At 40.9% G+C, this 22,645-nt stretch overlaps 1 protein-coding gene and 1 non-coding gene across 3 annotated transcripts; both read left to right on the top strand.

The window, feature by feature from the left end:
• The first annotated feature begins 258 nt into the window (after positions 1–258).
• TIPIN (TIMELESS interacting protein) lies at positions 259–22,043 on the top strand. 2 transcript variants are annotated; one of them, XM_075133237.1, is made up of 8 exons: positions 259–407; positions 4,194–4,348; positions 7,770–7,863; positions 9,280–9,355; positions 11,931–12,053; positions 13,546–13,609; positions 17,912–18,115; positions 21,466–22,043. In XM_075133237.1, exons 2-8 carry the CDS (start codon positions 4,216–4,218, stop codon positions 21,609–21,611), a joined length of 840 nt encoding a protein of 279 aa, XP_074989338.1. In that variant the 5' UTR covers positions 259–407; positions 4,194–4,215; the 3' UTR covers positions 21,612–22,043. The 2 variants fall into 2 exon arrangements, with proteins under 2 accessions (XP_074989338.1, XP_074989339.1); XM_075133238.1 differs by lacking the exon at positions 259–407 and adding an exon at positions 452–599.
• Positions 15,667–15,802, top strand: LOC125644460 (small Cajal body-specific RNA 14). The gene has a single exon (XR_007359022.1).
• Positions 22,044–22,645: the final 602 nt, after the last annotated feature.

Below are 22,645 nucleotides of genomic sequence, written 5' to 3'. Positions count from 1 at the left end.
GTTGTTGGAGGGAGTTAGAGACTCCGAGCAGAGCTGAGGGAGAAGCCGGGGTGCTTCACCACGCGCCGAGTCCCTCAACCCGAGCGAGCGAGGCCGTTGGGACTTTTGGCGCCAAAGGAGGCCGAAGCACAAAGGATCTGCGAGAATGCGTCGCGCGCGGTGGTTTTTTTTTTTTTTTTTTTTTTTGAACACTCGCGAGATTTCATTATTGAGGGTGGGAGGAGAGCCAAGCTTTGACTGGACGGGGAGAGGGCGCGAACACGGCCGTGTTCTCGCGGTCTTTCCTCGTTCCTCCTCCTCTGTCTGCGCGGATGCCCGGTCGATCCCAGAGGCGGGCGCGCTGGATTTGCCTTCCAGCCGCCGGGACGTGGGGGAGGGGCTGGCGCGAGGCCGGGGCCGGCCCTGAGGTACAGAGCGCCGTTCCCTCGCTCCCCACTGCCCAGCCGGCTCCCCTGAGGGACGGAATGAAAGAGGGGCTGCCTCGGGGAGCCTCCGTCAGGCGGAGGGTCTCGGGTACCCTCCTTCCCATGGCGGCTCGGTCCTCTCAGACTCTGTCTTCCCCAGTGGGTGGGGCAAGCACCCATCTGCTCCCGGCCTCTGTGAGTGGCCTGACCGGTCCGGGAGCCGGCCGGCTCGTTAGTACTTTGCACCCAGGCGAGCTCCGGGCCAGGCCTTGGTTGGGGGCCAGAGGGGAGCGGGATCGCCTGGCCCTGGGCACCTCGACTGTGGAGGGCCGTGTCGCCCGCTGGCCTCACGCAGCCGGCTGAGCTGTGGCCCAGCCCGGAGCCTGCCGACCCCCGGCGGAGCAGTGTAGGGGGCACACGGGCAGTCCAACAGCCACCGGTGCCTGGAGCTGGCTCCGCCTCCTGCTGCGGGTACCGATCGGACTCCTGTAACTGCAGGAGATCGGAGGCCAACTATTTCTCTCTCTAGTTTTGTGGACCTTAGGAACTGCCCGAGTGGGTCAAGCTGACGGCCTGTCGAACCTGTCTCTAGCAGTGGACCAGCTGCTTCAGGGGAAAGCACTAAAATCCTCACAATGCAGGGCTGGGGAACCTTTTTCGTATCAGGGACCACTGACCCACAGAAAAAATCAGTGGCAGGCCACACACACAGCCTGGGGGGGAGGGCGTAGAGGCTGGGGGTGTCCCCTAAACTCTGGGGTGGGGGCAGAAATGAGGGGTTCAGGGTGTGGAAGGGGGCTCTAGGCTGGGACGGTGGTTGGGGTGTGACCTTGGGGGTGGAGGGGGCTGTGGCCTAGGAGTTTGAGGTGCAGGAGGGGGCTCTGGGCTGCGGCCAAGGTTTGGCATGCGGGAGCGGGCTCACAGCTGGGGTAGGGGGTTGGGAAGAGGTTTGGGATGTGGGCTCTGGGAGGGAGTTAGGGTGGGGGTGGGGTTCTGACCTGGGACAGGGTCGGTGCAGGCGCCGACCAGGTGGTGCTTACCTCCAGCGGCTCCTGGTCAGCAGCAGGGCTAAGACAGGCTCCCTGCCTGCCTGACCTCCGCACTGCTCCCAGAGGCAGCCAACATGTCCGGCCCCTAGGCGGAGGCGCAGCCAGGAGGGTCTGCATGGTGCATGCTGCCCACGCCCACAGGTGCCACCCCCACAGCTAACGTTGTCTGCTGTTCCCAGCCAGTGGGAACTGTGGAGCTGGCACTGGTGGTGGGCAGCACGCGTGGAGCTTCCCTGGTCACTCCTGCTCCTAGGGGGCTGCAGGGACATGCCGGCCACTTCTGGGAGCTGTGTGGAGCCAACCAGAGTTTTAACGGCCTGGCAACACCAGCTTCCCGTGCAATGGGGTGAGCGAGTGCTCCCGGCTCCAGCTCTGCTGGGGGGATGCCAAGGCTTGGGGCTTCCAGCCCGCATGCTGTAGGTTACCCACCCCTCTCATAATCGGTCATTATGGAATAGCTTGGTGACATGGGAAGGTTTTATTTCTAGCCCCATTAATTTGGGGTTAAACTATGCTTTGAAGCACAAAGATTTATGTTAGAGCTGGTTGGATTATTTTTTTTCCAGGAGATGTTGATTATTTTTATTTTCATAAAAAATACCCTAGAATGTTTTCATTTTTTGACACGTTTTCCATGGAAAGCAGACATGTCTCATAAAATATGACCAAATATTTTTGTAAGACTGTTTTGATGGACAATTTTTGACCAGCCCTCCTGTTTATGTCCCATAATGAAACTGTCCAGTCAATTTATCTGTGCAAGCGGCAGAGTCCTGTGGCACCTTATAGGCTAGCAGATGTATTGGAGCATAAGCTTTCGTGGGTGAATACCCACCTCGTCGGATGCATGTAGTGGAAATTCCCAGAGGCAGGTATAAATATGCAAGCAAGAATCAGGCTAGGGATAATGAGGTTCGTTCAATCAGGGAGGATGAGGCCCTCTTCTGGCAGTCGAGGTGTGAACACCAAGGGAGGAGAAACTGCTTTTGTAGTTGGCTAGCCATTCACAGTCTTTGTTTAATCCTGAGCTGATAGTGTCAAATTTGCAAATGAACTGAAGCTCAGCAGTTTCTCTTTGAAGTCTGGTCCTGAAGGTTTTTTACTGCAGGATGGCTACCTTTAAATCTGCTGTTGTGTGTCCAGCGAGGTTGAAGTGTCGCCCACAGACAACCTGTAGCTCACGAAAGCTTATACTCAGATAAATTGGTTAGTCTCTAAGGTGCCACAAGTACTCCTTTTCTTTTTGTTCTCCTACAGGTTTTTGATTATTGCCATTCCTGATATCTGATTTGTGTCCATTTATCCTTTTACATAGGGACTGTCCAGTTTGGCCAATGTACATAGCAGAGGGGCATTGCTGGCCCATGATGGCGTATATTACATTGGTGGACGTGCAGGTGAATGAACCGGTGATTGTGTGGCTGATCTGGTTAGGTCCTGTGATCGTGTCGCTGGTGTAGATATGTGGGCAGAGTTGGCATCGAGGTTTATTGCATGGATTGGTTCCTGAGTTACTACGGTCTATAGAGACCAACAACTACAAGATCTTCACCAAGCATTCTCAAAACTACGATACCCACACGAGGAAGTAAGGAAGCAGATCAGCAGAGCCAGACGTGTACCCAGAAGCCTCCTGCTGCAAGACAAGCCCAAGGAAGAATCCAACAGAACTCCACTGGCCATCACATACAGTCCTTAGCTAAAACCTTTCAAATGCATCATCAGTGATCTACAACCCATCCTGGACAGCAATCCCTCACTTTCACAGGCCTTGGGGGCAGGCCAGTCCTCGTCCACAGACAACCTGCCAAGCATATTCTCACCAGCAACTACACACCGCACCATAGTAATTCTAACTCAGAAACCAATCCAGGCAACAAACCTCGATGCCAATTCTGCCCACATATCTACACCAGCCACACTATCACAGGACCTAACCAGATCAGCCACACCATCACCGGCTCATTCACCTGCACGTCCACCAATGTAATATACACCATTATGTGCCAGCAATGCCCCTCTGCTATGTACATCGGCCAAACTGGACAGTCCCTACGTAAAAGGATAAATGGACGCACATCTGATATTAGGAATGGCAATATACAAAAACCTGTAGGAGAACACTTCAACCTCGCTGGACACACAATAGCAGATTTAAAGGTAGCCATCCTGTAGCAAAAAAAACACTTCAGGACCAGACTTCAAAGAGAAACTGCTGAGCTTCAGTTCATTTGCAAATTTGACACTATCAGCTCAGGATTAAACAAAGACTGTGAATGGCTAGCCAGCTACAAGCAGTTTCTCCTCCCTTGGTGTTCACACCTTGGCTGCTAGAAGAGGGCCTCATCCTCCCTGATTGAACTAACCTCGTTATCCCTAGCCTGATTCTTGCTTGCATATTTATACCTGCCTCTGGGAATTTCCACTACATGCATCCGACGAAGTGGGTATTCACCCACGAAAGCTTATGCTCTAATGCATCTGTTAGCCTATAAGGTGCCACAGGACTCTGCCGCTTTTACAGATGAAGACTAACACGGCTACCACTGTGATTATCTGTGTAAGTATCCCATCCTTTTAATCTTCTGGACTACTTGATGTTTTGAATCCCTCATGTTAACTGGCAAACATATTTTCCATAAAATGCGGGTATCGTCAGACAAAGTATGTGTATCTTTTTAGTAGTTCACATCCTGTTCTCCACACCCCACCTATTTGAATGTCTGACACTCTTCTTTAGGGGAAAAAGCTTAATTGTGAAGATGATAGATCCACTAGCAAACAACTTGTTTGATCTTCCTGAGTACGATGATACAGAAGATGAAACTTTTCCACCTCTTCCACCTCCTTCCTCCCCAGGGAGAGATGATGTTGAAGGAGCCCTCGCTAATGAAGGTGAATATCTTCTAGAACTAAAGAATCTCTATTGCAGCATAGATACTGAAATACTGTGAAATTGACTGTGATGTTAGTGTCGTACTCTGTTAAATTGGTTTATAAAATTCTAGTTATCTAAAATTGATTGGAAAAATTGTTCTGCTTCTGTAAATTAAAATTGGACCTGATCATGCATGATAAACCCTGCAGGGGAACAAAACATTTTCTGTATTGCACACTCCCCATCAAAATATCTGTAAAACAAAATAGATGTTTCAATATACTTTTTTATTCTGAAAAATCTATATTCTTGTAATATCAATGAAAAGGAATGAATACTACAACACAGAAACCAAATAGTCAGTGAACACCACTTGCTTCAGATTACTAGTAATAAAATACTTTCACACATTGCAAAGTGTGACTACTTTTTTTTTTTTTTTAATGGAACAGGAGTTGTAACATTCTGAAGAATAAGGGTGCTAAGCATAACAGGTTGTAATTATATGGATTAAGAAAAATCCAATTATTAAGTACTTCAGGATATATTTTAATTTTAAGGGGGTGAACAGGGAAGTGGCAAAGCTTGCAGATGATACAAAATTAATCAGGATAGTTAAGTCCAAATAGAGTGCAAGGCATTACAGGGGCATCTCACAAAACTGGGTGACTGGGCAACAAATAAAATGGCAGATAAAATTCTATGTTGATAAGTGCAAAGTAAAGCACACCTGAAAAAATAATCCCAACTTTACATATACAACGGTGGATTCCCAATTAGCTGTTAGCACCCAAAAAAGAGATCTCGGCGTCACCATTGATATTTCTCTGAAAACTTCTGCTCCGTGCACAGTAGTGGTCAAAAAAGCTAACCATATGTTAGAAACTATTAGAAAACGGGTAGAAAATAAAATATCATAATGCGACTCTATAAATCTGTGGTGTACCCGCACCTTGAATACTGTCCAATTCTAGTTGCCCAATCTCAAAAAGGATACAGTGGAACTAGAAAAAGGTCAGAGAAGGGCAACAAAAATGTTTATGGACTGTTCAGATTAATAGAGATGACTAGGGATGGGAATATGTTGGAGGCCTATCACTCCATTCTTGATTTTGAAGAAGTGAATAGAGAAGTTCTGTTTACCTTTTAAGAAATTGTATTAAACCTGCTGCCTATTAAACAAGAGGAAATACTTTTTCACACAACACCCAGATAACCTGGGGAACTCATTGCTGTGGGATATTGTGTGCCCAAAAGTATAACTGGGTTAAAAACAAGGACTGCATAAGTTAATGAGGAATAAGTCCATCAATGGCCATTAGTCCAGAGGGTCAGGGATGCAACCGCATGTTTGGGGCAACCCTAAACTTCTGACCATGAGAAGCCAAGATGGTGGATCACTCCATAATTGCCCCCTGAGGCTCTGGTATGGGCCACTGTCCAAGACACCATACTGGGCAAGATGGACCATGGTCTGACTCACTATGGTAGCTCGTTTATTCTTAGTTTAAAAATTTGGAAGACTTGAATATCTGATAGCCAAATAAGTTGACTGGACAGTTGTTTTATATAAAGATGGTACACTTTGACTATGAATAATGTTAAACTTCCATTTCTCAAATATTAGATTTTACATATGAATTCCTTGATTCTTGATTTACATCCCTTTTAGAATAAAGTGAAACGCTTACTGATCAGGAATAGATTGGTTTGGATAAGCACACTAATGTTGATATGTGGAAATGAATTTCCCAACTGTTGAATTTTCTGAACTTCAGAGAATAAAGCATGTAATATAAGAATTTATGTACAGATTGTACAGTGCCTATAGTAATGGGGCACCATTCTTGGTTGGCCCTTAGGTATTACTGTAATAAATCTGATTAACATAGACCCTAGTCTTGTGATGAGAACGGTAAGGATGGACCATGTGACCACACAGAGTCCTGTTTGAAGTCAGTTTTGGTTCATGGAACTGCCTTTTCAGAACACATTACGCAATCAGGGTCTTAGTCATATCCTACAGGGTTATCCAGTAATATTATTTCCATATTTCACTGAGTTCAGCTGTTTTATTTTTGATTCCCAGAAATCTATCTTTCATAACTGGCAATGGCTACCAGGTCTGTAGTTATATCAGGACTGTCACAGAGAGACTTCTCTTTGCAATGTCTCTGTTCTTTTCTTCTCTTCTATCTAATGCACTACACTCATTTAGCAAACTCCTAAGGATTTTTAAAAATTTGCTGATAGAGTATCTCCCAGTTTATTTTTCACCTGAGGGGATTAATTATGTGTGAGCCTCTTTTTTTTTTTTTTTTTTTTTTTTTTTGGATACTTTGAAAAAGAAAAAAGTGGGGGGGTGAGAATTACGAATAAATTAATTTGGCTTGTTTTTGTAATCCTCTGAGAAATCTCATGTTGACTCCAAAACAAGAATACTGTTAAAGTACTGCTTTGTTGGTTATTCTACTATGACTCTCTAAAGTTTAGGTGACATGGCCATTACTCAGGTGGCTCTGGTCAGCATCCCTACTTTTTCATTCAGTTTTGAATTAATCACCATCTGTTTAGGGCAGTGAGGGTCTACAGACTATGCCTAAGATTTCCAAAAGGGTCCACACCTCCATTCGAAATTTGTTATGGATCCGCAAATGAAAAAAGTTTGAATACCATTGGCTTAGGGCACTTGAGAAAGTTTTGCCTCCCTAAATAGATACCAGTTTCACATAGCTTTACTCTGAGAGCACTTAACTTAAGCCTTACTCTTAACACATGCTTAACTTTATGCACTGTTAAAGGCAATAGGATTATGCATTGTGTAAAGTTAAGAATGTGTGTAAATCTTTGCACAATCAGGCCTTAGTCTAGTTACCTTTTATTTTGTTGTTGCAGCTAACTCCTCCTCTCTTCCCCTCCTCACCCTTTCTCTCCCCCCCCCCCCCCCCCAAAAAAAAATCCTTAAGGACTCCTGACACCATAGTTATAATTTATAGCCTTGATTTTTGGTGTTAAAGCACACACAGTGTATTGTTGTTTACACTAATTAACAAAATATAACATTACATAAATTATTAATATAACAAAATATAAAAATAACACATTTTAAAAGTAGAGTTTTTCATTAAGATGGGAAATAGTTTTATTTTTTGCCAGAAAAGAACATTCTTTTAAGATACCAGGAATATTCCTTTTTCTTTTTAAACACTTTTTTTAATAAAGTTCATTTGGGGGGAAAGGAAGGAGAGAACATATAGGCATCAGTTATTCACAGTGACATGTACAGAATGTGCTCTGTAAACATTCAGAGGAAAACTGGCAACTGGTAGAGCCAGTGAGATATTAGTAGAACATAAACATGCAAAACATTAATTTGAGTAATGATAGTTTGTATCACTTGCATTATAGATTTATAGTATGTTGTGTTCTATTTGTCAGAGCAAGATGGAAATAAACCATCCCAAACGAAGGATTCTACTGTGTCTATACAGAAGGCAGTTAAAAGGCCAATACCTAAATTAGATGCTCAAAGGTATTTATTGCACAATGTTCCTATGTACTGGTGATGATTTCAGTGTTCAAAAAATAGTAATCTTTGTGTGACTGCCTGGCAGAAATGATTTAGGGTGTTTATATGTTTCCACATTAACCACTTGGTCATTACCAGGTTTTAGATTAAGAGATGAATATATTTAGCTTATTGTTGCCAAATGTACCTGATCCTTTTGTTCTTCACTTACCTTTATAGTGCTGTTATCCTACATCATACTTTTATTGTAAGCGCTTTGGGACACGAAAACTGTTTTACTGGTAAAGTGTCATATATGAGAGTGCATTTTTTCTGTATAATATCTTTTCTGTCCTTCAGATTACTTCAGATTTCAGTCTGTCTCAAGAATATTTCTTCTGACTTTTTTTTTTAATTGGGAAATCCTTCAAAATAAGACTTCAGATTGTTGATCTTTCCCAGGTGTTATCCAGTCTTGTGAAGTGCCGTAAAATCTGATTTTTATAGATATTATACAAATTCTTGCTCTCGAGATTATATTTGTTGTAGTTAGCATTGTTAAGGAGTAGAAAATAATTTCCTTCTGCGTCCTTCTGTTTCTTTTTAAATGGGAAAGTAAACGGGGCTGAATCCCTATATTGTGAAGATGTGTCATTTAGGTATACTAAATGTTGTTCTAGGATATCATACTTGAGTGTCTTGGAAGCATTCAATATTAACCTTTTGGTTATCTGTATACTAGCACTGGTCATCCTCTCTGTTCCACATAGACTGTAAATTGTTAGGGCTGGGACCGTTTTTTATTACGTTTGTATTAGACACTGTACAATGTGGCCCTGATCCTGATTGAGGAATACAAATGTTCAGCATATCTCATGTAAATACCTTGCAATGCCGGCTACAAAAGTGCCATGCATTATCTCCCATAAATGTAAACAAACTTGTTTGTCTTAGCGATTGGCTGAACAAGAAGTAGGACTGAGTGGACTTGTAGGCTCTGAAGTTTTACATTGTTTTGTTTTTTGAGTGCAGTTATGTAACAAAAAATCAACATTTGTAAGTTGCGCTTTCATGATAGAGATTGCACTACAGTACTTGTATGAAGTGAACTGAAACATATTATTTCTTTTATCATTTTTACAGTGCAAATATTTGTAATAAAAATATGAAGTGAGTACTGTACACTCTGTATTCTGTGTTGTAATTGAAATAAATATATTTGAAAATGTAGAAAAACATCCAAAATATTTAATAAATTTCAATTGGTATTCTATTGTTTAACAGTGCGATTAATTTTTTTGAGTTAATTGCGTGAGTTAACTGTGATTAATCGACAGCCCTAATAAAAAATCACAAATAGTAAGCTTTAGAATTTCTAGTTGAATAACTTTAAAAAAAATTGAAGACCATATTAACTCAGGACATTTTTCATATTCACAGGTTAATTTCAGAGAGAGGACTTCCAGCCTTGCGACATGTATTTGATAATGCAAAATTTAAGGGTAAAGGACATGAGGTAAGAAATATTTAACAATTTTTATCCTGTTTCTTAGGAATATAGTTTGGTTGAAAGGTTTACTTTTTGTAATTGGGAGGAGTGAAGTACAGCTCCAGAACTAAATCAAACATTACCTTGTAAAAATGTATAAAAACTTCATCCTAAACTAAAATAGGGCCAGCTAATGCTATTTCAAATGCATCTTGTTGGGGATTTTTCAGTCATATTAACCTACACCAACTGAAGAAATATGATCGGAAAAATGCATCCTGACCTTAAACCATTTCTAGTTAACTTTCCAAACTAGAACCATTCTGCTGGAACTTTTGATGTGCCCACAGAACGATTGTTTTTAAACTTTGGGAGGGTAATAAGACTGATTATTCTGTTTTCAACAGATATTGTTAGTGTCTTTGAATAGTTTGACTTAATAACATGGTTTAATTAAGTTTTACACATACAAAAGTTAGAAAAGTACTAGGAAATTCAAAGTTATTGTTCCCACAACAGCTGTAATTTAATTTTTAACCTTAAAGAATTAATTAACATGACTAGAATAGAACATACGATGTATGTGGACTGCTATGATTGCTATGGGAACCACCAAATTCCTTGACTTTGTAAAATCTCAATTACAACATTGCATGTACTTAAGCATTTTTGGGGCCATTCTAAATGACACTGAGTTGGAGGATCAGCTGAAGTCCTGTGTGCTCTGGTCTCACCCTTGCACATGATTCTCCACTTGAAGTGGTGGGAAAAGCATTTGGTGTAAACCTATCTGAGGTCATTTTAAATTCCCTTTGTATCACAGCAGTGGTAGCATGAACAGGACTTCGGCAAAACTAAGGATCTGATCTGAAATGTTTGCAAGAATGGAATGGTTTTAAAAATATATCTATATTTAATTCTTGTAATTCTGTTAATGTGAGACTATTTTTGTGATGTTTTAGGGATCACCCAGTTAGGGGTTCTGTTATCACCTGCCGTATAACCTTGGGGTCCCTTAATGCTGTGCTACTATGGCTCAGGTCCCTGACACGAGCCACCTGCCCACAAAGTCTCACCCTGGTTTCCACCAGCCTAGTTACTTCTTGCAGGGTGACACCAATAACCCTTTATCCCCACGTCTCCCCAAATCCATCCTCCCTGAGTTCTTAACTACCATACCTCTGATTGTTCCCCTTTGGTTCATCACCCCTAAAGGCATGAATCTTGCCCCTCAGTTATCAGTTGACTTTGGGGGAACACAGTGTCTGCTGTTTACTTGGAGTAAAAATAAACTAAAGGTTTATTGAATAGAAAAGCCACAGATTCAAAGATGAAATAGGAAGGGAGAGTAAACAGTACTGTTTCAGAGTGGTAGCCGTGTTAGTCTGTATCAACAAAAAGAATGAGGAGTACTTGTGGCACCTTAGAGACTAACAAATTTGAGCATAAACTTTCGTGGGCTAAAACCCACTTCATTGGATGCATGCAGTGGAAAATACAGTAGGAAGATCACACACACACTGAAAAAATGGGTGCTGTTATAGTGTGTATGGCAACACCCATTTTTATATATATATCTTCCTACTGTGTATATATATATATATGCATACAGAGAACATGGAAAAAATGGGTGTTGCCATACACTATAACAGCACCCATTTTTTCATGGTGTGTGTGTGTAATCTTCCTACTGTATTTCCCACTGCATGCATGCAGTGAAGTGGGTTTTAGCCCACGAAAGCTTATGCTCAAATAAATTTGTTAGTCTCTAAGGTGCCACAAGTACTCCTCGTTCTTTAAACATTACTGTGTAACTTGTATAATAAAAAAGATGCAACCTTAGGCTTTACACTTCCATATACCTATTGCCTTTAAACAGTTTCCCAGTGTATGCCCTAGCCATAGGGAGAATCCAGAGTTTCACTGACATCACTTGCCAAATGACTGCCCCTCAGTTTCTGGAAGAAAACCTCAATTGCAAACCTGCTTTTACAACGCTTTTCCATCTTTCGTCTTCCTTCCACCCACGCACCCACCCACATTCAGAACCAGAGTCTACATATCTCATGATCTTCAAGTTCAGAACACTGCAAGCTTTCATAAGACTTTACTCAATACACTTGCATAGTACAATAATACAGTACGCAGTCATTTGCTTCATCTGCTCTTTTGGGGGGTTTTAAACCTTCTGTTCTCTGCTTGGGGTCTCTGGACCCTGATTGTCACAATTGTGACAATGAATCTTTCACCACTTGTTCGTTTTTTTCTCTTCTGTTAAAGAGCTTTTGTTTACAAAAACAATTAATTTTCAGTTTATAGGTTTTTGAAAAGGTGCTTTTAAAGTCTATGCAGGTGTGTATCTGAATGCTGATCACCATTCTTATTATAGATTGGCTACACTCTTTTGTAATAGCCCATAATAGCAATCATTAATTATCTAGTACAATGTAAGATCACCTGATACACTTACCTGTTCAGTTTCCAGGAGACTTTCAGCCTTGCAAAAAAGAAGAGCTACCAGTGTCTTTGAAAATGTTTCTCACGCTATAATCTGCAGACTTATCCAACTGTTGGAATGGCATGTCATTTATTTATGTTCCAGACAGAAGACTTGAAGACACTTTTACGACACATGGAACATTGGGCTCATAGGCTGTTCCCTAAACTGCAGTTTGATGATTTCATGGAGAGAGTAGAGTCTTTGGGAAATAAAAAGGAAGTTCAAGTGAGTGCTTGTCATGTCCTTTTTTTATTTTGTTACAAATACCATATTGTACAAGAGACAGAGTTTGGGAGAATAATACTGTGCAAAAAAGGAAGACAAGTTATAATGCTCTCCTAAATAATTAATTAAATTAAATGCACATCTTTATTTAATTGAATTAACAATCTCAATCAGTGTTGAATAAATTAAGAGTTCATTATACATTACCTTTCATTCAAAACAGTATTTCAGAGAACATGCTGTAACTTGTAGGTGCATCCTTTATTACCAAAGTAAGTTATTTTGGAGTGCTGGAATTTATTTTTACATTTACATCTGCAGCAGAATGTTTAGTAGGTGTGCTGTTTCCTGCACTGCTTAAGGAAAGATGGGGAACCCGAAAAACAAACTTCTAACAGCACAGAGTTTCAGCCCAAACAGAGAAGCAGGGAAAAAGAGGAATTGTAAGGAACTGTGAAGAAAGGCACAGATCTTCCTGAGAGGGGGAAAGAGGGTGAAAGCAGGTTAGCAGCAGGTTAAACACTTTACCATCACCTAGAAAGAGATGATACCTCACAGGCAAAAATAGCCGACCAGTAGACAACTGTGAATGGAGGCCTGAGTAGGAAAGCTTTTAGTCGCCAAAAGCCTAGCAAAAGAGGCAATTGTTCACAATCTGTCTATTTTCCTCTGTATTGGTTAAAAGTAAAATGTGCTCCAATTCCTCTTAGCCTGGCTGTTGGAGACATTCAGGTTATATTGCTAAAACTGATTGACTCACAGATGTTAAATTTTATCTGACCTGGTCTAATACATACACAGGCTCGTAACCATCTCTTCTAATACAAGAGCATATGGAGGGAAACAAAGTAATTCAAAATCTCACAAGTTTTGACACGGGTGTAGCATAGTGGAATTGGTTAAGGGTGAGCCAGAAAAAGAAATGGAATCCAGAGGCCCCGCAGTACTTGCTTCAAGCTGCATCAGTATGGCAGGACCAGTAATTATGCTGCTATTTACTGCCAGTCCATTGTTGCACTCTGCAGAATCCCGGGTTTGGGGAAAGGCAGTGGAAGATCAAGTGCTGTAGGAATTAATATGGTATTAACCCACATAAATTTATACTAAAATTTTTTGGAGGGAGAGGGAGGCTTACTGCCAAGTTCAGCTTCTCTTCCATTCTGATGTAAGTGCGAGAACGGTGAGTAGATGGAAGGCAGCATACCATTTAGCTGATTTTCTTTTCCTTGGGGACCCCAATGTGGTTTTCTTCCTTCTGGACTATGCAGGACATCAGTGATTGAAATGTTAGTAAAGGTGTGCGCGCCTGGTGTGGTGGCAGGGAAGCCCTGTGATTACACCCTGTATCCTCAGTTGTATATAAATTTACCAATTAAGTTTCAGGTTTTACATTAAGCTTTATGTAACTCTCTCTTGTTTTACTGAGAAATAGTGCAAAGATGTTTTGGTGAAAACATTGATCTATAATAAACAGCATCTGTTCTCATTTCAGACCTGCTTAAAGCGAATTAGACTTGATCTTCCAATTTTGCATGAAGATTTTACAAGTAATGAAGGCATGTATGCTTTTCTGCAGCTTGTTCCAGTAGTTTATTTAAACATTAACTTGTTCTCAACTTTCACAGTCAATGAAAAAATAAGGTACAATGGAAAAACAATACATCTGCATCCTTGTATGGGGGGAGGGGGAAACTCCTAGGATTATCTGGTCCTCGCTTTTAATAACATGTCTCTGTAGAAGACTTATAGAATTATGCTAAATTTTTTTTGATCACATTTAAGTCTATCCTCTACAGCCTGATCAGGCTATATATATCTCTAGAGATGAGTAGCTTTCAGTAAAGGAGAAGTTTCTCAACATCTTATTATCCATTCTCAGCAGGGAAATAGGTAGTGGATAATACATTAACCCAAAAGCAGGACATCAACAATGTTTGACTTGTTAGAGGCTTCAAGAAGCTTTCTATTTTGACATAAAATGAACATTAGGGTTCCACTTCACCTGTAGAGGTGCAGAATCGAAGTGCTCTTGCAGTTTACTAGTCTGTGGTTGATAGGAAATAGAAGGTTCATTAAAAGAAAAGGAGTACTTGTGGCACCTTAGAGACTAACCAACCTACTTGAGCACAAGCTTTCGTGAGCTCACCCGATGAGGTGAGCTGTGGCTCACGAAAGCTTGTGCTCAAGTAGGTTGGTTAGTCTCTAAGGTGCCACAAGTACTCCTTTTCTTTTTGCGAATACATACTAACATGGCTGTTACTCTGAAAGGTTCGTTAAGTACATCAGGTGATTTATGTATGTATAAGTTTCCCATTTTAACAGAGTAGTCAGTCTATATGACGATTCTTTTCTTGTTAAAAATACTTATTGGTGTCTGCTGCCACTACTGTATTTAGCTCTCTGTGTACGTACTACTCCTTTTAATTCTTTCCACTATCTCAAAATCATACTTTTTTTTTTTTTTAATGGCAATAGGGAATTTTGAAGTGGCTAACGCAACAGTTCTTTATATAATCAAATAGTGTTTCAGATGAACCAGAAAGTAGTATTATTACTAGTCTGTGGAAAAATTTTTTCCTTGCATGAAAAGTGAGTTGGATTCAGTTAGTGTTGTGAAAGAAATTGTAATACTAGAGAGAAGTAACAGACCATAGTTCTCCCTTGGGTCCTCATTGCTTATGGTGAGCAAGCAGTAAGAAATCTTTCCCTTTTTCTCTATGATCATTCTGTGGCAGAACTAGTGAAACATATTACCACCTTCCTTGTCTGCTTGTTTTCATTGTGGATAAAATCTGTTTAGGCTGTGCTATGAACAGTAGTTCTAAATTATCTAGATGAGGTATTAGTTACCATGGGGATCTGATTAGATTAGTGATCAGGTGCTGTTGCCTCTATAGCAATGACTGTAATCTGGCCAAATCTCCAGTCTAGATGATGTCTTGAAGCTACACAATAAATAAATTGTGCCCATAGGGGGTTGCAGTCCTCTCAGTCAATTCTTTTTATACTTCCTTGTTCCTTTTCATGTTGAGTGTTTTTTTGTCTTCTGGCCTCCTTATTGTCCCACAGTGAGTCAGCCTGAAGAGGGAGATACTGTGACTGGGGCCAATCCTTATCATAGCCCAGTTTATCTACTTCATTTTGGGAAGGATCTATTAATATTGTGTAGGTTCTCCTCTGTGTGACAATGGAACAATGTTGGCATGTAAAGTCAAGAAATATAAACTATAAGCACAAGAGTTAATACTAGAAAAAATAGTGAGGCTTATTTTATCAATTTTAATTGATCATATGTAAATATGAGGTATCTTACAGAATAGCATAGACACAAAAATGTATGTCCATAGACCATTTTGTCATTAAATGCAGAAAACCTTTAGAGAACGCAGATGTTAATGTACAGACAGTGTTTTGTAATACTCATGCTTTCACTGCAGTGTTTCTGAAAAAAAAAGATAATACGACAATGTGTGAATGACACTTCATATTTTCAGGTGACTCCGTGCCATGAAAAACAGTTCTGAGAAAAAGCTAACTAGCTTTGTGATCAAATATGTTATGCAGGAGACATGAGTTCAAACCCAGTGTGAGACATTAGTGCAACTACATAAATGTGGCTGTATTTGCTGTTGGTTGTATTTGTTAGTAATCTAATGCAACCCTAAACAGCCACGTACATTAAAACACATGGTTCCTGCCGACAGAGTCTGTCTAGTTATCAGACTTTCTGTGCGATGGCTCCATACACTAGTTTTTAAAATCATGTTATAGTAGAACACCAATTTTACAAACTGATTGAGGAGTTAATAAAATTGAACAACTCAAAATTACAGTAGGTCTGCTGCACTGCATCAGTTTCTTCTTGTCCTTCAAACCAATGCCAGGCAGTTGTCAATGCACTCAAGGTGTCAGAATGTGCAGGGATAGAATCATAGAATATCAGAGTTGGAAGGGACCTCAGGAGGCCATCTAGTCCAATCCCCAATTAAATCATCCCAGCCAGAGCTTTGTCAAGCCTGACCTTAAAAACTTCTAAGGAAGGAGATTCTACCACCTCCCTAGGTAACGCATTCCAGTGTTTCACCACCCTCCTAGTGAAAAAGTTTTTCCTAATATCCAACCTAAACCTCCCCCACTGCAACTTGAGACCATTACTCCTTGTCCTGTCCTCTTCTACCACTGAGAATAGTCGAGAACCATCCTCTCTGGAACCACCTCTCAGGTAGTTGAAAGCAGCTATCAAATCCCCCCTCATTCTTCTCTTCTGCAGACTAATAGAATCATAGAATATCAGGGTTGGAAGGGACCTCAGGATGTTCACTTGTTGTTCAACAACACATTTATGTGACTTATTTCCCTCCCACCCTCCCAGTCAGGGAAAAATAGTTTTTATTACAGGTTGTTCGTAAGATTGGCATTCATAAAATCAAGATTCTGCTGTCTTTTTTTAAAAAAAGAGAGAGATTAAGACTGATGGCACTAGCAGTTATACCGCCGTGATAGATGCCTCAGGGTTTGTCTGCATTTAAAACACTGCAGCAGCACAGCTGCACTACTACCTATACCAACAGGAGGGGTTCTCCCCACGGCATTGGTAATCCACCTCCCTGAGCGGTGGTATTCGGAGAATTCTCCCGTCGACCTAACGCTATCTACATTGCGTATTAGGTCAGTTTAACTGCGTTGCTCAGGGGTCTGGATTTTTCACACCCCTGAGCGACATAAATATACTGACCTAATTTCCTAGTGTAGACCAGTCCTCAGATTTCAAAGAGAGATGTTTCATAGAGAATTTTCAGAAGTAGTTGAAAAATTTGAGCAGTTGCTTGGCGGAAGTCAGCTTGAAAATTCTATTCAAAAACATTTTCTGCCATCTCATTGCCTTGGGGCACTTCTGAGATGCATTCCTTTCAAGTGAAAGGACACCCTAATCCTCTACTCTGCTGGGAGAGGGATGTGTCTATAATGGAGTTAAAACCAGGAACTCCTGATTTCTAATACTCTGTACACTTGCGCAAGTCACTCGATTTCTCTACCTCCATTTTGCATATTGTAAAATATGGCAGTCATGCTGATAAGTATTCCCTATTTGTAGCAACATAATGAGGAGTTCTAAAGAGTGACTGGTTTTGCATTTGATAGACCGCTAAATTAACAAATGTATTTGAACATGTCCTGTTGATTCCCAGCATCAGAGAATCAGTCAGCTCTAACCCTCCATTTTTCTTCACCAGGAGGAAATGTGGCACAGTGGAGAATCTGAACCTTTTAACAAGGATTTAATGTGTCATTGATTTGGCCAGACTTATATCGGTATAAAAATCCACACTCAGGGAGGTAGATTAACTATGCCAAGGGGAGAAGTTCTCCTGTTGGCATAGTAGCATGTTCACTAAAGGGCTACAGCGGCAGAGCTGCAGCACTGCAAGACTGTATGTGAAGACAAGCCCTTTGTCCTACCTCTTATTCACCTCAAACCTTCAAGCCCAATGTATGGACCCTGGTGCAGCCAAAAACACAAAACAGAAAAACCAGCAACCCACAAAAACCCCTGTGCATTCAGAACTTTTAATGTTTTGTTTGTTTTTTTTAATGTGGTCTATTTGGTGCTGGTCAACACTGTTAGTATTCCAGGGGGAAAGAACACAGATTTTATAGAAATCAGAGACCCACTATCTAGCCTCATTTTAAACCAGTGAATTATCTCTAGCTACCAATGTAGTCTTTACAATTTTAAAATTTATTTTCTAACGTGGTTTTACAATCTTAGACCTACATTGAAACTTTTGGTTTCACTAATAGTAAAGCTTTGGCTTCAAAAGTGCTGATGGTTTTTACTCATGCCTTTTTATATACAGGTAGTGGAGGGGGAAATAATGGGCTCAAAATGTCTCCTGAAGAAGAATTAGACCCCTTTTCTGAACACGTGAAGGAAGAATTTGATTCTCACTCAAGTACTGCCCTGACAGAGGAGCAACAGCGAAGAATTGAGAGAAATCGGCAACTAGCCTTGGAAAGAAGACAGGCAAAGTTGCAATTTAACAGTCAATCACAAGAAAATGGTAAATAGTAACACAATTTTGCAGTTTAAATGCTGATAAGTAATGTTCATAGCTTAGAAATCTCAAAGCCCACACCATCAAACCAAAGAAGAGCACAGGACATGCTTTAAAAATATATTTTAAAAAGCTGCTGATTTTCTAGGGCAGGGGTGGCCAACCTGGGGCTCCAGAGCCACATGCAGCTCTTCAGTGGTTTAATATGCGGCTCCTTGCATAGGCGCCAACTCCGGGGCTGGAACTACAGGTGCCAACTTTCCAATGTGCTACAGGGTGCTCACTGCTCAACCTCTGGCTCTGCCCCAGCGCCACTCCACTCCTTCCCCCAAGGCCCCCACCCCTTTCCCTGAGTCTGCTGCGCCCTTGCTCTTCCTTCTCTTTCCCCACCCCCTGCACACCACAAAACAGCTGATCGCGGCCAGCGGGAGGCACAGGGGTGGAGGATTAGGTGCTGATCGGTGGTGCTGCTGGTGGGTGGGAAACACTGGGAGCTGATGGGGGAGGAGGGCTGCTGGTGTGTTACTGTGGCTCTTTGGCAATGCACATTGGTAAAGTCTGGCTCCTTCTCAGTCTCAGGTTGGCCATCCCTGTTCTAGGGGGTTGTGCTTGTATGGAGCAGTAGACACCTAACTGAATGGTGTTTTCTGAAATGCTCTATTTTCCAGGATTTAACCTTTACCTGTGCAAAGTGGGAGCTTTCACTGTATTGCAGTTAAGATTAACCATTCAGAAAACCACACAGATAAACCCCTCCCCAGGGAAAGTTACCTGTCAATTAAGCTTTCATATTGGAGGGGGGAGTTTCTAGTCTTCATGGTTCTAAAGATAATGTGAATATGGGCTAATGTGGTGATATAAGAGGGGTTAAATTATGATGTAATGGATACACATTAGAGACTGATCCACTAGTCTTGCCTCTTACTTCCTATTAGAAAGTGGCAGGCTCAAAAACCCTCTATAGAGCTAGGTTTTCTTCTTTTCTTTAGGAAGTTTTAACAGGTTTACAGATTCTAGCTATGTAATTATTGGAGACTATATATCAACCATTACAACAGTGAGCTTTTGCTGAGAGAAACGTTACACAGTAATACATAGTGATCTAGAACATGGTGTTACCATGTTAGTGAGTATCTTGACACTCACTACCCATGACATGTCATTTCTAGTGATTTTTATTAGTGGAGTGAAAATCTCTCATTACACATTTAACAAATCAGGTATGTCTATCAAATGTTAATATTCAAAAAAATTGCACAGGTGTGCTTTTTCCCCCGAGGACTGTACTTTGAGTGGTAACCAAATATCTATCTGTCTTCTGTCAGTTTTGCTGGTAATTTTCCTAAAACAACCATCTCCCACATTTTAAAAACATTTCTCTACAGTTCACTATTTTGCCCTTCCTCCCCTCCCCCCCAAGTGGGAGGCTAGCAATAGCCTACTAATAGTAGATAAGATAATTCTTCATTTCCTGCTGTGTGACCATTTCCACTAGGAAGCCCCAGGAGGATTACCAAAGGATACATTGGTAATAAATATCCAATTATTTGTGATATTTGGTTACAAATTCCATCCCAGTACTCTCTGGCTAGATATGGCCATCATCTGTGCATAAAAATCTTTCACCACAATTTCTCCAGAATGTATCCATCTATTAACCTGATGGGTGTGAGGGTACCACTGAAATAGTATCTCAAATAAATTTTCTTATCCTACTACAGACTGAGGTTGCTGGTCCTTTTTTGTAGATCAGACTCCATTCCTCTGGGGTGATTTGTCTATATAGATCCATTCCCAGCATGTTATATAGACACTTTTTTTTTTCTTTGTTAGGAAAGTTGTCTGAAAGGGGGATGCAAATTAGTTTTGGGGGGGTTTTTTTGTTTGTTTTTTGTCCAGATGCCATTGTTTCTGTTAAAGTTAGCGGTCTAGAAAAGCTGTTGTATAGACAGTTGAAAAACGTAATGCCTAACCTGAAAGTACTGGTACCCTAGGACAGGGGTTCTCAACCAGAGGTCTGGGGCCGCAAGCAGGTTTCAGGGGGTCCACCAAGCATGACTAGCATTAGATTTGCTGGGGCCCAGGGAAGAAAGCCAAAGCCCTGCTGAATGGGACTGAAGCCTGGGGCCTGAGACCCACTACTAGGTGCCAAAGCCTGTAGCTTTGTGGCGCCCACTGTGGTGTGGGGCCCTGGGCAGTTGCCCTCTTTGATACCTCCTAACGCCAGCCCTGGCTTTTATATACAGGAAAAATGTTGTTGGGGCATAGCTGGGGGGGGAGGGTGTCTCAGTAAGGAAAAGGCTGAGAACCCCTGCCATAGGAGTGTGTGCCAGTTAGTTTTGATCTCAATTTTTTTTTTTTTGCTTAATAGCTGGTCAACTGTTTGTATTCTGTGACTTTTGCAGTTTGGGTTAAGATCTGGATCAGAGTAGGCAACCTATGGCACGTGTCAAAGGCGGCATACAAGCTGACTTTCAGTGGCACTCGCGCTGCCTGGGTCCTGGCCACCGGTCTGGGGGGCTCTGCATTTTAGTTTAATTTTAAATGAAGCTTCTTAAACATTTTAAAAACCTTATTTACTTTACATATAACTAAACTATTGTATATTAGAGACTTATAGAAAGAGACCTTCTAAAAACATTAATGTATTACTGGCACCCGAAACCTTAGAGTGAATAAATGAAGACTCTGCACACCACTTCTCAAAGGTTGCCGACCCCTGATCTGGATCATTTGCAACAGATGTCATTAGCAAGGGAAAATAATTTCTTCTCTAGTTCTAGTCCAAACCCATAGAGTAGCCTTTGCTAAAGGATGTGTATAAATTTCTGGAAGGTGTGATTATTGAACAAGAAAATTTTGGCAGTGTAAAGGCTTAGTGTTTGGCTGGGTTAGAACAACCCCCGTCCAGTACTGCTTTGATCTGGCTGGCTTGATAGTATGTGCACTCACTCTTGATCTTTTATTATTTTACATAAATTCTATCGTCATCCTCTGTATTCCTGCTCGGGTTTTATCTGGGATTATTACAGAAAGATATCCTTGGCAAAATGTTCATTTTGACTGTGTCTATTATTCCCAACCAAGAAGTTGCAGCTAGACTTCTACTTTAGGGATAACTGATAGCACTTTTTTTCTAAAATGCAGAAAGTAAGTTGATTGCTGCATCTTTATCCATCTCCCAGCAAAACCCTGTACAATTATCTTTGCTGGTCAGAGATTTCAAATTAGTGACTGTCCTGAATTCTTGAGGGTGGCGGCTCAGAGGTATGAGCCTGAGCAATTAAATTGCAGATGGTAAATGAAACTGGAGTACTTTGACATCATAGGCAATAATGTTTTACTTTTTTAAACAGATCTGTCTGCCACCCAGCCAAATGAAGAATTTAAAACAATTGTGGCTCGGGATCCAGCTGACCTGACAGAAGTAGAAATTCAAGCTACTGATATGGAAGCTGTAGACAAAGATATACAACTTAAAGGTGCAGAAGAAATCAAATAACCTTTCCTCTGGATACAATGACGTTTTAGAAAGACCCAGATATCTTAATATGCTCAAGTGTCACTGACTTCTTCCCCCCTTCCCTTTAAACCTTGGACATTCTATGGAAAGCTTAGTCATGACATCAATGTAGCTGGACCAAATTAATCCATTTCTCTGTGTAAAAAAGCAGATATCAGCTCTAGTAACTGTTTTCTCCAATACCGTAATTCAAGAAAGGAAACTAACACACCTACTCTCTATTTCAACTGTTTTTTTAAAACTTGCGTTTTCCACAGAGACAAAAAAAGGTATCAGTGAAAATATTGACATTAATTTCTTGGACCTATACTATGAAGTGACTTTTTTATTTATACAATTCACATTCCTCAAGTTTAACTTACCTGGGTCTTGAAAGCCTGAGTTTGTATAAAGTTTTTTACATCACGTTAATTGTGGGGTTTTTGTTTTTTGTTTTTAATAGAACATAAGTGATGGTTCAGTGTCAGGAACTTTTTGCTCAGTATCAACATGCACCCTGTCTTAACTGTTCTGAAGCATTTTGTAACAGTACTTCGTTATGAAATGCTTATATATTAGTAAGTTATTTTATACAGCACCTTGAAAGTTATTAAATTTTGGAAACCAAATTTGAAAAATATTCTCTACATACTCATATGATGGGCCCACACAAATTTGTCGATCAAATCTGCTCTAAACACTCTACTCATTTGGTGTTGCTTAAGTCATGAGACAAATCACATGACAGGAAGTTAAGTAGCTTCAGATTTACAATTGTTAAAGCATTCTGTGGTCAAGGGGGGGGGGGGTATCTGATAGTGGACTTAGCCATTCATCAACAAATCATCTGAATTCTGGTTATCCTTTTAAAGGATTTTTGCCTCCTACAACAAGTGCTATGTATTTATTCCCTTATTTTAATTTTTCTTTTAGAAAAGGGAGTAAGCACAGAAAGCTTGCAAAACTTCATTGAAAATTAAGTTTAGAATAGGTTTTTTTTAATTGTGGTAGTATACCAGTTCAGGAAAGTTGAA

The sequence above is a fragment of the Caretta caretta genome, chromosome 10, assembly GCF_965140235.1.
Source record: "Caretta caretta isolate rCarCar2 chromosome 10, rCarCar1.hap1, whole genome shotgun sequence".
Classification (NCBI taxonomy): Eukaryota; Metazoa; Chordata; order Testudines; family Cheloniidae; genus Caretta; species Caretta caretta.
The sequence above is the reverse complement of the archived record's forward strand: the minus strand, read 5'-3'. Positions and strand labels throughout refer to the sequence as shown.

Bases quoted from the DNA above. Each gene is read 5' to 3' on its own strand.
- TIPIN (XM_075133237.1), top strand. From the start codon at position 4,216: ATGATAGATCCACTAGCAAACAACTTGTTTGATCTTCCTGAGTACGAT. The intron at 4,349-7,769 runs GTGAATATCTTC...TCTATTTGTCAG, and splicing joins AGGAGCCCTCGCTAATGAAG to AGCAAGATGGAAATAAACCA. The intron at 18,116-21,465 runs GTAAATAGTAAC...TTTTTTAAACAG, and splicing joins CAGTCAATCACAAGAAAATG to ATCTGTCTGCCACCCAGCCA.